Source organism: Urocitellus parryii, chromosome 12, assembly GCF_045843805.1.
Source record: "Urocitellus parryii isolate mUroPar1 chromosome 12, mUroPar1.hap1, whole genome shotgun sequence".
NCBI classification, from domain to species: domain Eukaryota; kingdom Metazoa; phylum Chordata; class Mammalia; order Rodentia; family Sciuridae; genus Urocitellus; species Urocitellus parryii.
In genome coordinates this window covers 44580857-44603486 of record NC_135542.1, presented here as the reverse complement: position 1 = coordinate 44603486, position 22630 = coordinate 44580857, and the positions used below count along the sequence as shown (strand labels likewise).

Genomic DNA, 22630 nt, shown 5'->3' with positions numbered 1-22630 from the left:
ACTAAAAATCAGGATACTGAATTGTATAGATGATATAATTTTATTAATGATAACATAATTTTATCAATATTTTTATCAATATTTACAAAGAAGTTAAACTTTAGATAAATGAATAAAAATAATTGGAAGATTATAATTCTAATAATGACTATGTTAGTATAATGAATTCACAGACACTTCCTTTTTTTCTGACTCTAATTTTTACTAAGTTTCTATCCACATGTCTATAAACATTTTAAAATAGTAATACATATGGTCAACAATCTGACATAGTAACTTTTATATACTTAGACTCAATAGATGGAGTAGCCTCAGGATAGAAAATCTGTGAAGGCAGTAGAGCCACATTCCACATTATTTATTTCTACAAATCAGGAGATATCAGGTGGCCATGGTAAAGAAAAAGATCCTTTCAGGTCTTCTCAGGGTACTGACACCAAGTTTTATTATTCAAGCTGTGTCCCAAGTTTTGAAAAGTTGCAGGTTAAAGGTATCTAGCATCTCTGGAAAATTTGAATAATGTCACTCTTCCCTAGAAAAATAAGAAATAAGGGAAGTGGAAATCATGTCCAGAATCATTTTGTAGTACCGTCTCAGCACTGTTAAAGGAATGGGTACATCCTCTCATTAACCACAGCAAGAATCAAAAAAGTTTTAAACAAAAAGATTTGGCAAGAATGCCAAAGTAGAACTCTTTGTGTTTTTGGTTTTCTAATATGTCTTTAAAATCCTCTTTATGGATTCTTTAAAATTTTTTTCACAAGTGTAACAATGATAATAAAATTATAAAAGCCACATTAGTGGGATCTGGGAAGGACACACAACAATGTTATTACAATGCAGTTCCTTGCCCTTATTGCCAAGGTTGAACTCTTGGAGAAAAGAATCCAAAACCAAACCAAACCAAAACTACTCTGCCTACATAGATCCAGAGTTTTCCATGCTCAACAACAAAGTTAAGAATTAGAAGATAATAAAGGAAAACAAATTAGAAAATATGAAAAATGTCTTACAATAATTCCTTAATTTTATCTTCAGCACTCAGAACAAAACAGCATAGTTATATATTTACATTTCAATTCATAAAATAATTCAAAATGCTCATTAGGCTCTATCCTTTCCTAGGCTGTGGAAAGGACCAATAATCAAGTAACTTACTGAACCTATGAATGCTAAATTACTCGGCAGAGTAGTAGAAGAGACCAAAAGCAAAAGCCAATCTTCAATGTTGTTTAGAAGGACCATTCTGAAGTTACAGTCTTTTCTAAGCCCTCATCTATGCAAAATCCTCTGCCTTTATTTTGTAGAAGGCACATCTGAAAGCTCTTCACTTTGGGTTCCTAACTGCTGTACCAGTACTTTTCTCGCTTCCTACCTGGGTACCCTGCTCTCTCTGCACCACTGAGGCTAGAGTTTAGGACATGGGAAGAAGCATCAAACGGACATTCGATTGTTCATAAATTTCTATTAACAACAAGTATTTTTAAACTTTTGTTCTTAAAACTGTGTTACAGTGGGGATTATAATATTAAAGACCTTTTATTTGTGAAAGGTTAATAAAATAGGTACTTGTCACTCCGTTTTTCTATATACTTAACAAAACACTGTTGAAATCTTAAGAACTGTTTGCTAATCTTGTTCCCAGAATGTGCTGTCCCCAACTGCCAAACTGCAAAATGTAACTTCCCTCCCTGCCCTCTCCAAGGAAAGTATATAAGCTCTGCTTAAGCTGTTCTCAGGGCTCTCTCTCTCTCTTTGCTCTATTCAAGTGAGCTCTGAGCCCCAGCATGCTGGTCCCCAAATAAACACTTTGCTGTTGCATGAGACAGTCTCTTGGTGGTCTCTTCCTCCGACGTTTCGCCAGTCCCTTACAATTTGAACACTGTTGTAGAGCTGTTAACAAAACTGACAAAGTGGCTAATGTTTATTAATTACCTATGAATGCCAGTTACTGTCTTGAGTACTTTATATTTCAACCGTCAAAACAACATTTTGATGTTTATGCCATTATTATCTCCATTTTACAGTTGAGGATATTGAGATGTAAGAAAATTGATCATCTTGCCAAGGATCTCAGAGAGATAAGGGGCTAGGGTGTGATATGGGAAAGGATTCAAACTCAAGTAGTCTAATCTAGAGTCTACACGTTTCTCTAACAAAAAACCCCTTGGAGAACTTAGGATATTCACACTTATTTATCAACAACACCCATTAAGAAGGTCAGAATCTCCCTTAGTCCTTGACAGTTTCAATAGCTCATTTGGCATAGAACATATATCTTATTGAAAGTTTGGGTGAAGATAAAATCAGAAAGATAAAAATGCAGAATACCACTGGACTCTGTAAACAGAGCTGGGAGCTGCCACTGACATATTCTATGTGTGCATAGTAGGAACAAAAGTGTTGCAAGGGACAAACATAAGGCAAGACAGCACAGGCAACGTTCTAATCTGTGTCCAGACATATGAAAGTTTTGACAGTGACTTCCTCAACAAGCAAAAGAAACTCCAAACACTAAAGCTGGGTTCACTTCTAAACCACATCTAGACAAAATATCAGCTGTTAAAAATAGCCTCCAGATCTGCATTATCGATTAAAATTGATAATGTTAAATATTAAACATTTTAACAATGTTTAGAAATCAATTTCTAAAAACACAGACAATGGTTATGACTGGATGTACTCAAATATAAAGAAACATCATTGCACTTTTTTTTAAAGTCTAGTTATGTCTGCACAGTTTGTTACTATGGAACCACATGTGATGTCACAAATTTGACATTCTAAATGCAGAGCCAGACTGAGCATGGGAAGCAATAGGAAATGGAGCTGAAGAGACAAAATCCTGCGTAACAACAAGAAAATTTCAAGTTAAAGAAATGAGTCAAACATCTTTGAAACAGAAAAAGAAAGTGAGTGAACCAAATGCCTAGACTCTTACCAATAAGCTGAGGAAATGTAAATGTTAATCTACCCTTCACCTCAGGGAATGCCCTGCAGAAAACAAATAATTTCAGATAATGGCTCTATGTAGAGGAAAGCTGAGGTAGAAGAAAAGGAAACTATGACAGGAAAACAATAGATTAACATTTACAGACTAACTCAATTCAGTAAGGCAGAGTTTCTTGAGCACATGATCTTAAATGGTAAGAAGTAAACACCCAATGTCTGTCTCTGAAGAATGCACAGCATAGAAAGACCAAGAAGAAACCCATAAAACAAAATTCAGTGCTCAGCAAAGTTTAGACAAAAGACACAGACAGTACAAACTTTACAGTACAGACAATGTTTACCTCTGTGATCTGCCCCCAGGCAACACTAAGCTGAATTTCAAAATGACTAAAGGAAGAGGGCATTACAAGGAGTCCAGGGTGGCATGTGGGCAAATACAAGTCATTTGGCATCTGTAGAACCTGAAAGAGTTGTACAAGTTGGAGATGGACAGGAGTGCATTACAAGGCTCCTGGTCTATCTAACCAAGTAAATAGTTTATCAGGAATGAAGCACAATCAGATTTACATTTTATAATAAGCTTGACAGATTTAGAAGTGGGAAGGATTTGAGGCCATGAAATCCGTTCAAAGGCTATAATCTAAGAACTATGATAAGAAGCCTGCAATAAAGTAATAGTAAAGAGAGAGAATGGGACTTAAAATATCTTTTGGAGTTAGAAATGATAGGATATTATGGTGACTGATATGGCAGTGGTGATGAAAACTTTTAGAATTAGTTTGAGAGCCATGTAGCTAAGTCATTCTCTGGGATCATATTCTTATTCAATTAACACTGATGACACATTCCTGGTCCAAGGCATACAGCATAAATGGATGAACAGAGATGGCTTCTGAAGGACCTTGGTCTGTTTAAGCTCCTTAAACAGATAAATGACACTAATCTTGGTCACATAAATGGTATTGAATTACTTGAAACAATGTAAACAGTTGCTAAGTTTCTCTCCCAATGGAAAATTAAGACATGAATGTTTGAATAGGTTTCTGTAGAGTGAGTTATCTTCTTTTCTCCCATGTGGTTTTCCTTATTAATTTTTTAATAAGGAAATGCTCTAGATGCTGAAAGTAATTTGACAGTAAGAACAGAAAATGTCTGTAATAAATCTTTACAGAATGAAAGTTCTCATTATTAAGACTCATAATAATATTGTTGAGGCTCAGATACCAAGAACCCTGGCACTTGAGTAATTAAGAAAACAAATAGGGAAAATGTTAGGGAGTGAGAATTATTAAATTATGCTATGTGCATATACGAATGCCATAATGTATCCCACTATTATGTAAAATTACAATGCACAAAAATAGCTGTTATTAATATATTCAAGGAAATTAAAGAGAATTTTACCATTAAAAAAAGGAAAATGAACATGGACATTTTCAATTCTATATGGCAAAGTGAAAAGTTCCATAAGTAGCAACTTTCAGAGGAAATGAAGGGGGAAAAACCAGTTCTGTACAAACAAGGTCATATTTAAATCCAACCTCTGCTGAACCCTGGAAAATCCTCCCATAGCATTTCCCATAAGAATAATTAAGTGATAAATGCATCAATATTTCATACCTATGAACCAACAAATTTTTATAAAAATGATTTGTGTAATTCATATTTATAAAATGTGTTATTTTTATCCAGGCTTGTTAGAATGGGGAAAATATAAGGTCTAAAGTTCATGCTTTTATATTAGCAAGGAGAAAAATTCTGTTTTAGTTATCCTTTTATTCCCAAACCCAAAGTTTCTAATGCCCCTGAGCTTAAAAATTAATAAGTATTTTTTTTTGTTTTTATATTAAGAATGAGAATGGGATGAGGCAATCAAAAGAGAGTCTAGAAGGAGAAAAAAGAAAGGAAACTGAAAAGTCGGGAGTTCGGCTAAGCAATCAGGTGAGCTGAACTCTGCGCCTTTGAGGAAAACAAGGAGCAGAAGGCGCAATGGCAAATTCCAAGAGGCAGGGGAATTCCTGGAGAGAAAACTGAGCTGCTGATACCTGTAGTAAGGGATAAGTAATGTCCTCATGAGAAGGCTAAGAACAAACTTAGGAGACGCAGACCTCATCTTCCCCTAGCGTCCACATCCGGCAGTTTATGCAGAATATGTGGTGTAAAAACTACAGCAGCCACCTCCACTCAGCAGACAGGAGACTGGCCTCTGTCAGATCAGGGAGGGAATGGGAGTCTGGCCATCACATTGATCGTTTTCTGCACAATCTTTCAGATGAGGCATGCAGTCTATCCGAATCACCCGCTGAGATGTTGCCCCATGCGGGGTCACCCGTCGTGTAGACGCTGCCTTTGTGCAGTTGAGGGAACTAGCCCCTGCCGCACAATACGTATTTATATTCACGTGTGCCTGTTGTGGGAGCAGGGCCGGCAGATCACCATGATGAGGGTGAGCAGAGATTGCATGACCTGATTCGGGAGGGGAGCCCCAGGCAATCTGGGAAGGGGAAGGATGTGGGGAACAGAAACTCTTCGACTTGTCTCTCCATGGACTCCGCCCACAGGAAGGCCAGGGGGCTTTATGCCCTGGTAGGCGGTTACTTTAGAACCCTGCTGCAGACAATCACCGGCTATCCTCAGGCAAACCCATCAGGTAATTTTTCTAGTATGGACTAATAGATTATCCTTAAGAGAGGAAATGGGGGAAATGGAGGAAAGATGTTCAGCTGTACTAAGTATTATAAAAGGAGAATCATGGTTGAAAAAATAGGAGGCTCTCAGACTTGGAGCCTTGGTAACTCAAGCTTCATACAGAAGTTAGGGTTGGGACAGAGCTACAACAGTGCACAGGACTTAGGTTGAATAAAAGGTCACAGAGGCCAGGGGCCTTTTCAATGGTTGCTGTTATTTTTAGCCTGATATAACTATTCTGTAGTTATGCACACAGAAGCAACAAGTGGTGGGGAAACACATCCTGGCTCTCTTGTCTCCTTTAGGGATCCCAAGAATCATTGCAGAAGCCAGACTCTCGAGCAAGTGTTGTACGAAGTCAGTGGTCTAGGACATCTCGGAGCCCATCCACCAAGCCTCCATCAGTAGAGGAGTCAAGAAGCAGGAACACCAGTCTTAAGGTAAAACTAGAGATGAAAGGGTGGGGGGAAGCAGATTAAAAACAATAATGGTTTACATCTATTGAAGCTTTCTACATGCCAGGCCCTATCCCTCTATACTTTATGTTTTTTTAGTTAATTTAACTATAACAAAAACTCTCTCATAAGCTCCCATTTTATCACTGAGGAAATTGAGGAATCAACTTGCTGAAGGTTTCATAGTAACTAAGTGGTAGAGGTCAGATTACAACTCAGGAGTTTCTATGTCTAGAGCCTGCACATTTTCTCTTACCTTTCTTCATCCATTCAACAAAAATTCATTGAGTACCCTTGGCTCTCAGAAGAGGATATAGAAAAGTTAAAAGACAAAAAATTAATCCCATTGGATTGTGTGTGCTTTGGCCCCTTAACTAGGCCTGACCACAAAAGTAAAAGTATATGTATATACATGTATATGTGTGTGTGTATGTGTGTGTGTGTGTGTGTGTATACACACACATATATGTATATATATAGAATTTTTTTTTCAGATGCAGAGAAAATAAAGATCTAGTCACTGGAAGAATATGTATTCATACATGTATTCATTTATCTATCTCTGTCAGGCTGGGCTCAACAATCTCATCAAGAACTTCCCTTTGAGTTACATGTGAAACAATCATAAAAACTGTAAAATATATGGATGTGTAATAATTTCTTACACACCTTAGTAGAAGAGACCCTTCTCAAGAATGGTTCCTACCTATTGAGGAAAAGGGTTTTCTGCTACTGAGCTGCTGCAGGTTACTGTAAAGGCAGTGAAAGGTTTTTGCTTCCCCAGTCTTAGCATTATTCACATGGCAAATAGGGAGACAGGCCCTCTCTATGCCAGGTGGAGAGTTCTGGTAGGAAGGTCTGGCCCAGCTTGCACATGGAGATAACTAGAGGCCACACAGTGAGGTACTGGCCAAGCAAGATCTGTTACTCAAGGTCTTTCAGAGGCCTCTGTCTAGGCAGGTACATGGCAGGCAAGGGCAGAACCTTGCAAACTGGGTGCCACCTGCCTGAGGGTGAGGAAAAGGACCTATATCTTAACTACTTACAACCAAAAAAGGTGATGCTGCCAGATGCATCTGTGAGGTGCTGATGGGGAAGCTAGGGGACAATGAAAGCAGTGTGTGCCTATTTAACAGAAATATGAAATTCCTAATGACTAGAAATGCCTGACCCCTTTAGGGTCTATTTAAAGGAGCTTAGATGAACCATGATCCCTCTTGGACCAGTCCAGACAAAATAGACAGCTTTCCTTTATCAGAGTTGGGCTGAGATGGGGATAAGGATCTGGATCAAACCTTGAATCCAGGCACCAATTTTCTTGCTCTAGCTCCAAAACAGCTCCACAACCTCCCGAACTTCATCTACTTCCCCCAGCCAGGAGGACTCTCCACCACCACAGGCTTCGCCAGAACCCTCTCCACCAATGCCCAAAACGCAGCCAGAGCCAGAAATGCCTCTCGAATCGCAGCCTCCCACGCCCCCAGAACCAGAGTCCAGCCAGAGGCGCAAGAAGTACGATGGCCCCACGCCCCCAGGGTCTGAGACCAGCAGGCGCAAGAAATACGATGCTCCCGCACTCCCAGAGCCAGAGTCCACCATCAGGCGCAAGAAGTATGAGCCTCCAGAAGCCTGGGCTCAAAGCCTTGGGCGTGATGTCCGCGATAACCGGAACTCTCTGGCGCGGGACACACGCAGCGACTCACGAGACTCGCACATGCAGCCGCGGGAATATTCGCGCCTGACTCCCACCGAGTGGAAGGCCTATTCCCAGCGTCGCCCGCACTACCCTACCTCCATCCAGATGGATCTCGACTGTATGTCGGAAATGCAACAGCAGAAGCTGCAGGAGGAAGACGAGATAGATGAGGCCTACTGGGCATCCGTGAAGCTGCTGTACGAGAAAATCCCCAGTTCCTCGCGCCCACGGCCGGTGAGCAGGCTCCCAGTGCAGGTACCCCAGGAGTGCCTCCTCCAGCCCCACAACCTCCCTCTAGTCGATTGCATAGCCAAGTCAGTTCAGGTTCTTCCCGCCCCACCGGCTCCTGTGCAATCCCTCTGTCTGTTGATATCTCCTCCTGTCCTTGCCCTTCTTTGCAGCCCAAACCCAAGAACGCCATCACCATCGCTGTGTCATCTCGGGCACTCTTCAACATGGTGGATGACAGGAGAATCTATGAGGAAGAAGGTCTGGAAAAGTACATGGAATATCAGCTCACCAATGAGAACGTCATCCTGACTCCCGGGCCCGCGTTCCGCTTTGTCAAGGTATCCACAAGATGTCTGGCTCTGCCAGGACCTTGGACTGCGAGAGAAGGACCAGGGCCCACCTTTGGGAACTCTACCAGTTCCCCCTAAATTTTCTGGACGATTTTTGTCACTTTCCTAGGTCCTTCTCTCTACCTATCCCCAGAGATAATTCTAGTAAATTGAACATTATAAAAATTTTTAACGTGCCTTACCTATGATTATTGCCCCAGTTCACCTTAGGTTTTCACTTATGGGACTTTAGCCCATCGTCCTAGATGTGGGACGTTACCTTTCCTATTAAGAAGCAATAATGAGTTTATAATCCTGAGTAGAAATAAAACATCTTATTAAAATGGGATGAAAGTCACTTTAGCTGCTCTGGCCACAAAAATAAAAATTAAGAAAATGAAGATGTTTCTGGTCCTGAAGGGCATGAATATGCACTGAATATATAGCACTCATAACAGATCCTCTGTGTAATTTACACAATTATTACACAATAACATAGCCATTCGAAAACAAATGGCACCTCTAGGAGTTGTAGGTAGAAAGAACTTATGGAACCCCAGTAGAAGCATGAGAGGAAATCCCAAACCTAAAGACCCATGTTTTAAAAATAATATTCCCTTGCAGTAGGTATGGTAAAATTGGAACACACAGAGATGATCATTGTGGCCTCTGTACAAAATGATGTATAAATTCCTAAAGCGTTCCGTATTTTTCACAGTAAAAAAAAATGATGGTTAGATTATCATAAGGGCAGATTTTACAAACTAAAACAAACAAAGCATAAAAAAGGTTAGCCTGATCCTTCTATCTATCCCCCAGAGATAATTCTAATAAACCAAATGTGTGATGTTTGAACACATTAAATGTGAACATTAACAGTAGTCCTATATATGGGAGGTGGAAAATACAGAAATGAATGGTATAAACTTGACATGAAGGCGCCATAATCTCTTAATGAAGACTCTTCAGAGCTTGAATCTGATCCTGATGAGGTGCTTCCTCTCCAGCCTCCCAAGGCCCACCTTGCCTGTGCCTCTTTACTTACATCCTTGTTTATAACCTGCAGGCACTGCAGCATGTCAATGCTAGACTCCGAGATCTGTATCCTGATGATCAGGAATTATTTGATATTGTACTGATGACTAATAACCATGCCCAAGTGGGAGTGCGGCTTATAAACAGCGTCAATCACTATGGTAAGTAAAATAAATACCATGTGGAAGACCAGCTCATAGCTTTGGAAGAGAGAAGCCATGTTATTTTGCTAAACTGTGGCCTAACCAATGCAGTATCTTTGATACCGACACCCCCTCCTGAGTGAGGAATGTTTATTTGCCTATGTCAGAAGCAGAAAGGCCATGTTCATTTTTAACTTCAGCACAGAGTTGGGCTCAAAGCTCTGGACTTAACTTGTCAAGTGTGAATTTCAAAGTCTTAATCCCAGGCCCTGCAATATATTTCTGTTTTATGTTTTTCACTTCTGAACTTGACTTCAAGGGGCCATCAACCCAAAAGCTTTCTCTGCCTGATCAAACTTCTTGTTCACCACATATCCATGTTAAGGGTTTAAAGGTTTTCACCTCTCCTTTCCTCTTAAAAATCTGATTCTCCTGACTGCTCTCTCTTCCATACATCAAATCCATACTCATGCCAGTAAAAGTGTCTTGATTCCTTTACATGGAAAATTTGATTGGCTCTAGTCTCCAGAGCATTTCTATCAGTGTATCACTTTTTCCTAAAGTTTCCATTTTCCTTACTTTGAAATTATCTGACTTTTTATTTGGTGTACCACTATTCATTTTTCTAAGGGATAGATCCAGTCTTGTTGGCATATTAAGTCAAAATCAGGTTTAAATTGTACACTCTTAAATTTTAGGTTTAAATCGGGCATATTTATAAATAATCAAAATATATTTTGGGTTCATTACTGGGTTTAAGTTATTGTGTTTTATTTTATATTACCCTAATTATAAGATTGCTATCTTACTGAGACATAGTTTTAAAATTTTGCCTTTTAAAAAATGCAGCCCTCATAGAATTAAGAATGAAAAGAGAAAATGTATATAAAAGATTTAGCATAAATGAGTGGCATACAGTAATCATTCAAAAAATGAAAAACTACTATTTTTAAGACAGGGGGTCTTATTTGATTTAGTAGGTGATGTAGGTTTATCCATCCCTCACCACATTGAGTCTGCTGAATTTGGAAGCATAAGGAATCAGTTATTTAAATATGAAATCCCCCAATGAGCCAATTGTGCACAACTTTTTCATGAAACCTCATTGATAAACTAACAGTTTTTCTCCAGAGTTAGTTAGTACTTTCTCTGCTGTGGTCTTTGTTATAACTTTTTACATACCCAGCTCCTCAGGAAACTGTGATCTCCTTTTGAAAAGGAACAATATTTTAATCATTTCTGAAAACCTAGTGTCACCAAATATTTTCTGGATCATTAAATTAATAATTTACAGATTTGTAGGATCTGATTTTGTGTCACTTATACCCAACATTAGTTCATGTTTAAAAGTAAAAGTATTTTCTTAGCATGAAAGCAGCCATACTTCACCTCTACTGTTGATGGATCCCACCCACTCCCTTTGACCCTACAGTGTCAAACAGCTGACTCAACTGATAGCTTACTTTATATTACATGCATCTACCCAGCTTCTCATAGATCTACAAAAGACTTTGAATAGATATATAATATTTTATTATATGCATGATATTATACTTCACCTAACTATACTCACATTATTGAACATGTTTTGCTTTCATATATAACCCTGAGCTAAGTAGGGAATATAACTCAGTGGCAGAGCACTTGCCTAGCATGCTCCAAGGCTGGGTTCAATACCTAGTATCACAAAGAACAAAAATGAATAACCCTGACTTAAGATCTTTTAATATAATTTTTTTATCAGTATTTCATATTATTTCCTTAGGATAAACCCCTGAAAGAAAGGAATCCTAGGTAGTATTTCAGACTTCTAAAAGCTCTTAATAGGTATTGTCAAATTAACTTTCTAGAAAAATTAACCAATTTATTCTTTGATCCACAGTATTAGTGGCTAGATGTCTATTTTACAAACTTATCACAAATAGGCAGTGTATTTTTAATTGTTGATATGAAAGGCATTTAATAGTATATAAATGTTGAGTCTACTAATAATTTCATTAAAAGCTTCAAGTCAGAAAAGAGTGACAATTTCAAATATTTTATTGTTCTTGGAAAACGGTTTAAATCCTAGCATTATTTATTATTACTATTGTATTGCTACTGAAGAATGGTACTTAAAATAGAGCCATACTTGATGACCCCTTTTATCAAGTAAGGAGGTCACAATGCAACCAAAAGAGCACACTGCTGTAGTCTAAACAAGAGGCAAATACCTCAAGTCTGCCCTATGCAAGTGAATGGGTGGGTTAGACAGGTCTTTTTGTCTCATTATCCTTTTCTGTGATAAGGATAATATCTGACATGCTCTTGTGAGAATAAACCAGCATGTTCTATATGAAAATGCTTTTAAAAAACTATAATACATCAAAAACATTCCCTATTTTATAAAATACCTGAGAAAAATTTTCAATATTGATGCTATGAAAGTAATTTTAAACTTTAATTATTTCCATAGTAATTTTCATTTAGATGTACAAATGAACTCACTTGGATTTAAAAATAAACTCAGTTATTCATAAGGTAACTTTCATTGATTTACAGTGAATGGTCTTTAGTCTGGTCATAACAAAGTTTTTCTTGCCTAATAATAGGCCTACTAATTGACCGCTTCTGTTTGACTGGTGGAAAAAGTCCCATTGGCTATTTGAAGGCATATCTTACCAACTTGTATCTTTCTGCGGATTCTGAAAAAGTCCAAGAAGCAATACAAGAAGGTATTTTAACCCTCTAGTCAGTACACTCTGACTCTCCACTGATGATTCACATAGGATGATGTGGCTTATGTCTTGGGTCTTCTAAGGCGTTTTCACACTTGGAAGCCCTTATGCTTGTCCTTTAGAGCTCTGACTTTCCTGGAGGTGGGGGGGACCTCCTTAGTGACTGACCCACAATCCATTTTGTACTTCCCACTCCTATTGAAACAGGTAATGAATGATAGGCCTCTGTTCTGAGAGGTGTGTGGGTAGAGAGGAGTTGTCTCATCAGATAATAGCTAGAGAGGAAATGAGGTTGGGAGGGCATTTGCTTTCGTTTTGTTTGGTTTGGGGTTTGTTTTTGGTTGGTAGGAGAAACTAAAACTCATGACCCTACAGAGTATTAATAGATCCCCGTGATCTGTCAGGTATTGCCTCTGCAACAATGTTTGATGGAGCCAAAGATATGTCTTACTGTGACACACAGCTCCGTGTGGCCTTTGATGGGGATGCTGTCCTCTTCTCTGATGAGTCTGAACAAATTGCCAAAGAGCACGGGCTGGACAAATTCTTTCAACATGAAACACTATTTGAAAATAAGCCGCTTGCTCAGGTAGGTACATGAGCTCTGATTAATTTTGATGTACTGATTTTCCAACATAAGGATATAAATATTTGTTCATTATGATAGTTTTTAAAATTATTTTTGGCAGTCCCTTTTTCCCTGTTTCGTCCTTGCAGTTTTCTCTTTTCATTTGGGAATTCCTCACTTTGAAGCATCCACTGCTGACATTTTTTTTAAATTTAAGAGTCTTTTAACTATCTTTTATAAATACCTCTGTGATCATCCCATGATAATGAGTTCACCCCCTCCAAATTATGAGTGACAGAGGAAACACCACCCACCAATACACCATTTCCACATAATAGGTTCTCAAAATATTAAGATAATTTCTACTAGATCAGTAAACACTTGTTTCTCTCAAAAAAAGACATCACTTAATTGAGAAAATAGCAAGACTAAGAGTTTGAACTGAATCAAATATGAATCTCAAAAAGTGCAAATTGTGAATACTTAATCAAACTGAAAGTAAATATTTACATTTCAAGGACCCATCCATGAACTGAAGTGTTAAAATCAATATACGAAATGAAAAAAACCTACAACTTCTGAACCAAAGGAAACTGAAACATTAAATCATTCAGTTTCATGCTAGGATTCTTCAGTCATTCAGTTTTCTTTTTTCCCCCTCAGTTCTCTTTGAACCTTAATAATCTTAAATATTGTTATTTTGGCTTTCATGAATTAAACTATGAATGTACTGTTCAAAAACTGAAAAGTTTTACTATTTCGTAACCTCACACTAGGGAAGTGATATTTAAATTATGATGAAGTCAGTTTTATCAATTTGTTCTCACAAATTTCGCTTTCAATGTGTTATCTAAGAAATGTTTGCCTAAAATCCAGGTCACAAAGCTTTGTCTTCTCTGTTGATGTACAGAAGTTTTATTGTTTTAGGTCTTACAATCATGATCTCTTTTGAGCTAATATTGTGTTGAAATAAAGTATTGCCTGTAGTTTATTTTCTCTGCTTATGGATACACTTATTGTTATAGCACTATTTGGTGAAAAGGCTTTCTGGTCTGTTCCTTTGATATAAGTATTCATCTTTTCATCAATACTATACTGTCTTGATTATCATAGTTTTAGAGTAAGTCTTAAACTCAGTTGGTATGAGTTCTCTTATTTTTCCAAAACTGTTTTTGATAGACTGACTCCTTGCATATTCACACAGATTTTAAAAGCTCTTATCTATCTTGGGGTGGAGGGGAAGTCCTGCTGCAACTTTCATTGGGTTTTTATTGAATTTATAGCTAAATATGGGGAGAACAAATACTTCAAAAATATTGAGTATTTTGGTTCATGGATGTGTGGTATATCTCTCCATTCATTTAGAATTTTTAAATTTCTTTATTTCATAGTGTTTTATAGGTTCCAGAATACAGATTTTGCATATTTTAGTTCATACCTATACATTTTATGTTTTGATCATATTATAAATTGGTACTTTAAAAATCTTTAATGTCCAATAATTTATTGCAAAGACACAATAGATTTTTGTATGCTGACCTTGTAACCTGCAGTCCTGTTAAATTGCCTTTTTAGTCATTTTTGTAGATTATTGGAGGTTTTCTTTTTTTTAAAGAGAGAGAGATAATTTTAATATTTATTTTTTAGTTTTCAGTGGACACAACATCTTTGTTTGTATGTGGTGCTGAGGATCGAACCCGGGCCACACGCATGCCAGGCGAGCGCGCTACCACTTGAGCCACATCCCCAGCCCCTTATTTGAGGTTTTCTAAGTAGGCAACAATGGTGACTATGAATGAAGACAATGTTGTTTCTATCTTTCTATGTAGTATGTTTTTTCTTTATCTCTTCTGCCTAATTACCTTGCTAGTCCATCCAGTACAATGTTTAACGGTAGTGATGAGAATGGAACTCCTTGCCCTGACCTTAGGGGAACATCTTTAACTCTTAAGCATGTTAGCTATAGGTTCTTTTTAGATCCCTTTGTCAACTTGAGAGAGTTGCCTTCGATTGCTAGTTTTTTTTTTTATTATTTTTTTGTAAGTGGATGTTGGATTTTTGTATGTATTGAGAAAATCATGTGGTTTCTCTAGTTTATGGATATATAAATTACATTGGTGCATGTTAAATGTTAAAGCAGTTTTGCTCTGTTGGTATAAACTCAGGTTGTCATATGATATCCCTTTTTATATACTGCTGGATCCAACTTGCTAAAATTTAGATTTTTCTTTGCCTTCATGTTCATGAACAATATAGTTCTATAGTTTTCTTACAATATCTTGAACTAATTTTGGTCAAAGAGAAATGCTGATATCATAAAAATAATGCAAACTATTTTAAATGTTTGGTAGATCTTTCTAGAGAAGCCATCTGGACCTGGACTTTTCTTAATAGCTACAGAGCTATTATTCATATTTTCATTTCCTTTCTTCTCTGTGTTTATGAATTTATATCTTTTAAGGAATTCATCAGTTTCACTTAAGTTGTTTTTATGAACATAAAGGTTTTTTATATTTTCTTTAATTATTTACAGGATCTTTAGTGACGTGTCCCCTCTCTCATTTCTGATATTAATAATTAGTATCTTCATTTATTTGTTGATTTATTTGGTCACTCTCACCAGAGATTTATCAATTTTATTTATCTTAAAATATTAGAACCAGATGTTTCTAATATTTTTAATGTGGAAGCTGAGGTCACTGATTTGAGACCTCATTTCATTTCTTATGAAGTTTCCTCTATACACTGCTGTAGTTACATTCCTTAAATATTAGTAAGTGGTATAATTTTCATTCAGTTCAAAATATTTTTTTAATTTACGTCTTCCACTCTTATCCTTTAGCTATTTAGAAGTAAATTATTTAATTGTCAAATATTCTGAGTTTTTCCAAATATTAGTAGGTTATGCACAATACACTCTCGAGCAATATTATACATATCATCTTTCTATAAGATTCCATATCATCTTTGTATAAGATGACAATGTACCCCCAAAACACTATTTTAACACTCTACCATATTTTGTAGCATTGAGTTCATACATTTTATCTATAAACTCTCAAAACCCTGTTAGCTACTTTTTATTCTGGTAATCAAATATCTTTGAGTGAATAAGGATAAGACAAAAATATGTCTTTTATATTCATATTATTTTAAATATTTGCATGATCACCTTTTCATATTTCATGTAAGAAAAATCTGCTCGTAATGAATTTTGTTTTTCTTTGCCTTAAAAGTCATTTCTCCTTATTTTTAATAACATTTTATTTTCACAGGATTAGCATTCTGGGTTTACTGTATTTTTTTCTTTCAGCACTTTGAAGATGTCTTTCCATTGTCTTCTAATATCATTCGATATAGGTTCTGATAACAAATTTTCTGAAATTTCTATCTGTGGTCCTCTGTATGTATCCATTTCTCCCTGGCTGCCTTCAAGATTTTCTGTGTATTTTTTTATTTAGCCGGTTTAAATACTGTGTGTGTGTGTGTGTGTGTGTGTGTGTGTCCCACAGAATTTCAGTGTTTTGCTCTCTTTCTCTCCACCCTTTTATTCATTTTTTTTAAGTCTGGGTAATTTCTATTCATCTATTTTTTCAAGTTTATTCATTCTTTTCTTAGCCATGATGAGTCTACTAGTATATCCATTGAAAGTATTCATTTCTGTGAAATCATTTTTATTTCTAGAATTTCCCTTCAACACTCTTTTCCTCATGCATGTTATCTACTTTAAAGTAGATGCTGAGATATTAATTATAGTCTACTTCAGTTGCTTCTGTTATATTTATGACATTTGGGTCATCACCAAGTCTAACCTTTTTTATTTCTCTTGAAAGAGAATTGCACTTTCATTTTGTTCAATTTTTTGTGGTCTCATAAAATTTGATATTACTAATTGTAGTGTATGAATGTGAAGACTTTTATGAATAACATTTTTGCCTTGTAACAGTTATTCTTCCTCTTCTACTAGAAACTATTATGATATATTGAATCAATGTAATCAAGAGTTAAGCTGGTTTTAGATATTGTGCTATGATTTTCTTCACTGCATCACAGGCTTCAAATTTTTCTTAAATGTGTTCTAAAGATGCAGCTAGGTTTGCCATGAGGGTTTTCTGCTGTACTTTCAGCTTTAGGCCTTCTCTATAAGTCTGTGCCTCAGATGAATCTACATTCCCAGCTGTTGCTTCTTTGTCTCTCTGCCTGCTCTTTCTCTCCTAGGACTCTAAGGACAAGGACTTTGCCTTTCCCCCAGTAAAGGAAGATGCCTAATGGTCTGGGTCTATGATAAATTTTTCTGCCTCCCCCAGGAGTAGAAGATTTTTCCTTTACCCTTTCCCAGTCATAGTAGATCTTTACTTGTGCCCTGGAGGATAACATGTTTAAAGTCTTTCTAGTAGCGAAGCCTCTTAGTCCTTGGGATATAGGCACTAGGTAGTATTTCAGTCATTTCTTAAAGTGGCTGCTCTGCTCTTCCAAGGCTGTACCACCAAGGATGGCTTTCTTCTGTCTCCTACTCTGCCTGAAATCTTTCTCATAAACACCTAGGCAAGTCCAGGCAGTAAAGCTTTGATAAAGTGTGTACTGGTGTCTGTGCATCACACAGCGTCTGTACTCATGATTCCATCCTTTATTAATGTGTTTTCTAAATCACCTGGATTTTTCATTCTTGCTTATACAGTGTCTGCTATTTCTTCCCTCAATGCTCTGCCATGGGTGTAGCAGCTCTTTCATCCCATCTTTACTTGGAAAGACAACCGGTTTTTCTTAGATTCCATGGTAGTTGGTTGCCGTTTAATATTAGCTCTCTTATGAACTGAAGAAAAGTTATAATACTTTCAGATTGTCAGGTGTTTTTCTTAAAGTAGGAATAGTCCTTTTGGCTTTCTACATCTTAGGTAGATTCCCAAATGTTTTAAATCATACATCTCCTCAAAAAAGTATTTTTAATAACTTTGCCTAATAGTCTAACATTTTATTCATAAATTATATGCTTTTAATAGTGAACAAATAGATTATAAAACATACACAAAAATAGAAGTAAAAGAGAATGAGTAGATAACTGGTTTGAATATGGTTACACAAATTCAATATTCCTATTTCATTCCTTTGGAAAGTATTCAGTGTAACAAGAATAGTGTCCTTCTGAGTATCAAAGACAAACTGTGACCACAGTGGCTCCACCAATTTTACTGTATTTCCCAAATAAAAGGAAAAAGAGTCACAGTTTTTCCACTTATGCTTCTAACCTTTAGAAGTTAAATTTACTTGCTTATTCTGATATATGCAGCCTCAGAGGAAGGTAGAACCAAGCAAATATTAATATAAGAGGTCTTGTTTCCACATAATGTTTGGTTTCCTAAAAACAGAGAAGGAAACCTTTGAATTGTTAAAAAGTGAGTCTCCCCAAACCACCAACAGTTCCAAGGAAAACCCATCTACTTTGGTATAAGTAATAAAAAGAGAATACAGGCAAAGATGCCAGGAGAAAAAGGCAGATCAAAAAATAACATCATTTAATAATAGTGGATGAAGAATTTTCACTAGGAAAAGTTTCCATGGTTCAGGTGAAGATAGTGAGAATTTGCCACAACAAAAACTTTAATATAAAGCAGAATCATAAAATATAAATAAAATGAAATAATCAGGGAAATAGATGATAAAATGTGAAATGTAGAGTGCCAAAATGTGCCAATGTGAGTAGAATTGAAAATATTTTAGAGAGAAAAATGGCAGAAAAAGATCCCAGGGAAAGAAAGTCCAACATATGCATAAGTGGAATCCCTGAAGTAAAACATTGAAATTACTGAGTGAGGTGTGGTTAAGTAAAGATCAAATTTATATAAAATACAAATCAAGAAAACATTCTTGTGTTATCAGATTTTAAAACATACATTAATTATTAAATTATTAGAGATATAAGTCCATGTTTTCTGATAGGGAAATAGAGCATCACTGAGATAGCCAAATTAAATTATTTGATTTCAAAGAATAATAATTATTTGGGCTGTCTGCCCACAGACAGACCAATCCACATAAGTGGTGGGTGGGTCGGGGTAGTTATTAAGCTTCCCTCAGACTTTTCAACAGCCATACTCCATAGAAAAAAAACTACTTATAAGATCTTATATATACACAATGGAATATTATTCAGCATTAAAAAGAGAATAAAATTATAGCATTTGCAGGTAAATGGATGGAGTTGGAGAATATAATGCTAAATGAAGTAAGTCAATCCCCAAAAAACAAATATTGAATGTCTTCTCTAATATAAGGATGCTGATTCATAATGGGGATTGAGGGAGGGAGAAGGGGGAGCATGGAGATAGGAAAGATGGTGAAATGAGACAGACATCATTACCCTAAGTACATGTTTGAAAACACAAAGGGTGTGACTCTACCTTGTGTTCAACCAGAGACATGAAAAATTCTGCTCTATTTGTGTAATATGAATTGAGTTGCATTCCGCTGTCACATATTACAAATTAGAATAAATAAAATAAAAAATTTTAAAAATTTTAAAAAAGGTCTTATGGAGAAGAAATATAAATCATGGATTCTACATCTAGTCAAAAGCTGAAGTGCAGAGCAAACCACCAAACAGTTGAAAACACACTAAATTCTCAAGGATTATTTCCATGAGATTCTTCTGGAGAAAACTAGTAGAGTAGGACAAACTTTTTCCAACATGTGGATGACTGGATGGAGTAAAGCACAAATGGGCATAGAATATATTTAACCATAGATATAAAGGTCTGCAGGGACTAGAGTAATGGCAAAAAAGGTATGTGGGGGGGGGCTAATATTATGTGTCCTAACAATGCTGTAATTATATAACCAATGAGAAATAGAAAAATATATGGAAAAAAGAAAGTCTACAGAATATTAAGTATTCTGATGTTTTCATCTATAGTAATCAAAGAATAAAAATGTGAAGTTGCTAAAAATAAAGGAATATTTGATAATGTAAATGTAAACACTGAGAAAGATTAATTAAATGACTAAAAATTATATGATGGATAAGTAGAGGATGAGATAAATATTGAAAAATATACTCTAATTTCTTTATTTCTCATAATAAAGTATAATAAACCAAGGATGTTAAAAAATAGAGGACTGAGCGTCCTAAAATGTTATAGTTACAAATGTGACCAGTAGAAGATAATTCAAAGCTTCTAATGTTAGAGAAACCATACATATATACATACAAAAGATAAAGACATTTAATGAATAATCTTTTAAAATTTTCAGACTTAGAAAATATAACAAAATTACAAAATAGAACCCATATAAAGCATATTTCTAATATGAATAAATGTAAAGGGATTAAAACTCATCTATTGTTAAAAAAAGACTTCCAGATTTGATCACATAGCAAAATTCAGTTCTATTCTCTATTCAAGAAATATAGCCAAAACTATTCAGAAAGGTGGAAATAAAAGTAGGTATGAAAAGATACAAAGAAACTATAAGACAAGGTTGGATTCAGGCCAAGATTTTTTAAAAAAACAACATTATACTAGACAAGTGAGTATACTTTTAAAATATGCAATTCTGAAAAATTTAAATCAGTGCTTTTGGCAACCAACTAAAGTTAATTTAGAGTGTGATCATCTATAACTCTTTGCCACAAATAGTTTATATCTATTGCCCTGGTTTAATTATTATGGAATGTTTCTTTCACATGTTAAAATATCTTTTTAAAATTTTTTTTAGTTGTTGATAGACCTTTATTTTATTTATTTATATGCTGTGTTGGGAACCAAACCCAGTGCCTCACACATGCCAAGCAAGTGCACTACTGCTGAGCCACAGCCCTAGCCCTAAAATAGCTTGACTTAGATGATAAATCATATGGTCATCCTATCTTAATTCCAGGAATGCAAATATGGTTGCATATAAGGATATATATTTACATAAATAGAGTTTTTAGCATTATTCCTTCAGCCTAGTAACACTGCATGTCATGTACTATTAGATTAGATCTTTGTATAAGCTCTTATAAGCCTCTGCTATTTCAGTGATGACTTCCTTTGGTTCACTAGTTTACAGCTGTGACATATGTTCCTTTCACAGGGTCCCTTGAAAGGCTTTCTGGAAGACTTAGGCAGACTGCAAAAGAAGTTTTATGCCAAAGATGAACGGTTACTTTGTCCTATCAGGACCTACCTGGTTACAGCCCGAAGTGCAGCCAGCTCAGGTGCCCGGGTGCTGAAGACTCTTCGCCGCTGGGGTCTAGAGATAGACGAAGCTCTTTTTCTTGCGGGAGCCCCTAAAGGTCCCATCTTGGTGAAGATCCGGCCCCACATCTTCTTTGATGACCAGATGTTCCACATTGAAGGGGCAAAGAAATTAGGCACCATCACAGCTCATGTACCTTATGGAGTTGGCCAAAAATACCACACTTAGCGATGAGGACAAGAAAAAGAACAGTGACATTCTAGTATTACAGAGGAAACTTCCTTTGGATGTTTAGAGTAATCAGGTATTTTAGAAGCTTGGACCTAAAAACTAGCTCCTTTTGGAAGTTTCCTCTTCATGTTCTGGGGCAACATTTTCAACTATCAAGTAACCTTCAAGCTACTTCTCTTTGTCAATGCTGTTGAATGCCATTGCACCTGCCTTTGTGTAAATCATGATGACTCTTTAGGATAAATTTTGAATTTGAATACTTGAATGACTAAGGGGCTGTTTCAGAAACTTTCTTAGTTTCACAGAACAATGCTCATTTTTGTTCTGTGACATAGTATTATTACCTTCATTTTCTTTCATTTTTGGAATTTGGTACATAGAATGAATTGTTACCCATCATCACCTTAGATTAGTGGTTTTCAAAGGTGGAATGTGTTTTAAGTATGCTCTTGAAAAACAAGTCAAAATGAAAATGTTACTCTCTACATGCATGAGTTTACCAGTTTTGACACTTCATTTGGAAATAAAACAGCTGACTATATAAGCTTTGTAAGATAGGGCACTTCGTAAGACAAGTTCTAGACACAGCCTACTGAGAAGGGTTCTTTGAAACTTTCTTGGTGAGTTAATTGCCTCTGAACTATAAAATTTCATATTCAAAGACTCCTGCTTTGGACTAGGCAAGTTGGGCCAATATTCGTGTGAGGGGGGGAAATTGGCCACCACTTCAAAATGTGTCATGACATGTTGTATCATGGCCTCTGCCATTCTGTTATAATTTTTGTCTTACTTTCATTAACATTTGATTAGTTAGTAACCATAATATACCATATGTTAGGGATAGTGAGCTAGTGATTTTTGTATTATCTCATTTTCTTATCAAATTAAATGTTTGTGACATAGTATTATTACCTTCCTTTTCTTTCAATGAGGAACTTAAAATTCAAAAATAATAAGTAGGTTGTCCAAGGATGTGAAGCTAATAAGTGGTAGGACCAAAATTCAAATTCAGATATTTAAGTCATGTGTTTCTTTCTTCTCTGTTACACATTATTCAAAAAGAGTTGTCATTACTTCCATTGCCTTTGGATTAGTCACTCTATTAAGTTCCAGGCATAAGCCACACAGCAGTTACATAACAAATCTAAGGATTATTTTCTTCCTCTTGTCCTCATACTCTTTCCTGCTCTCTCTATGCCTACCTCCATCTCTACTCTTCCTTCACATAAAGATTCCACCCTGGCTCTAGTTGAGAAACACCACAGGTGGCACACATCTTTTAATCTTCTCCCTAATTTGTTGAAAACCAGTACAAAGTATATTAGTTGTGACACATTTTGAGTACTTATATCCTTCAGGAAACTGAAAACATTAACAGTATTGTAGAGGAAGTCCAATGTGGGAACT

At 36.2% G+C, this 22630-nt stretch overlaps 1 protein-coding gene across 1 annotated transcript; it reads left to right on the top strand.

Annotated features, from left to right (window-relative positions):
* Window positions 1–2879: 2879 nt before the first annotated feature.
* On the top strand, window positions 2880–21220 carry Nt5c1b (5'-nucleotidase, cytosolic IB). The gene is made up of 11 exons (XM_026384560.2): window positions 2880–2912; window positions 4804–4893; window positions 5225–5398; window positions 5946–6080; window positions 7423–7607; window positions 7698–8025; window positions 8193–8360; window positions 9418–9547; window positions 12121–12243; window positions 12651–12835; window positions 20888–21220. The coding sequence occupies exons 1-11, from the start codon at window positions 2880–2882 to the stop codon at window positions 21218–21220; spliced, it is 1884 nt and encodes a 627-aa protein (XP_026240345.1).
* Window positions 21221–22630: the final 1410 nt, after the last annotated feature.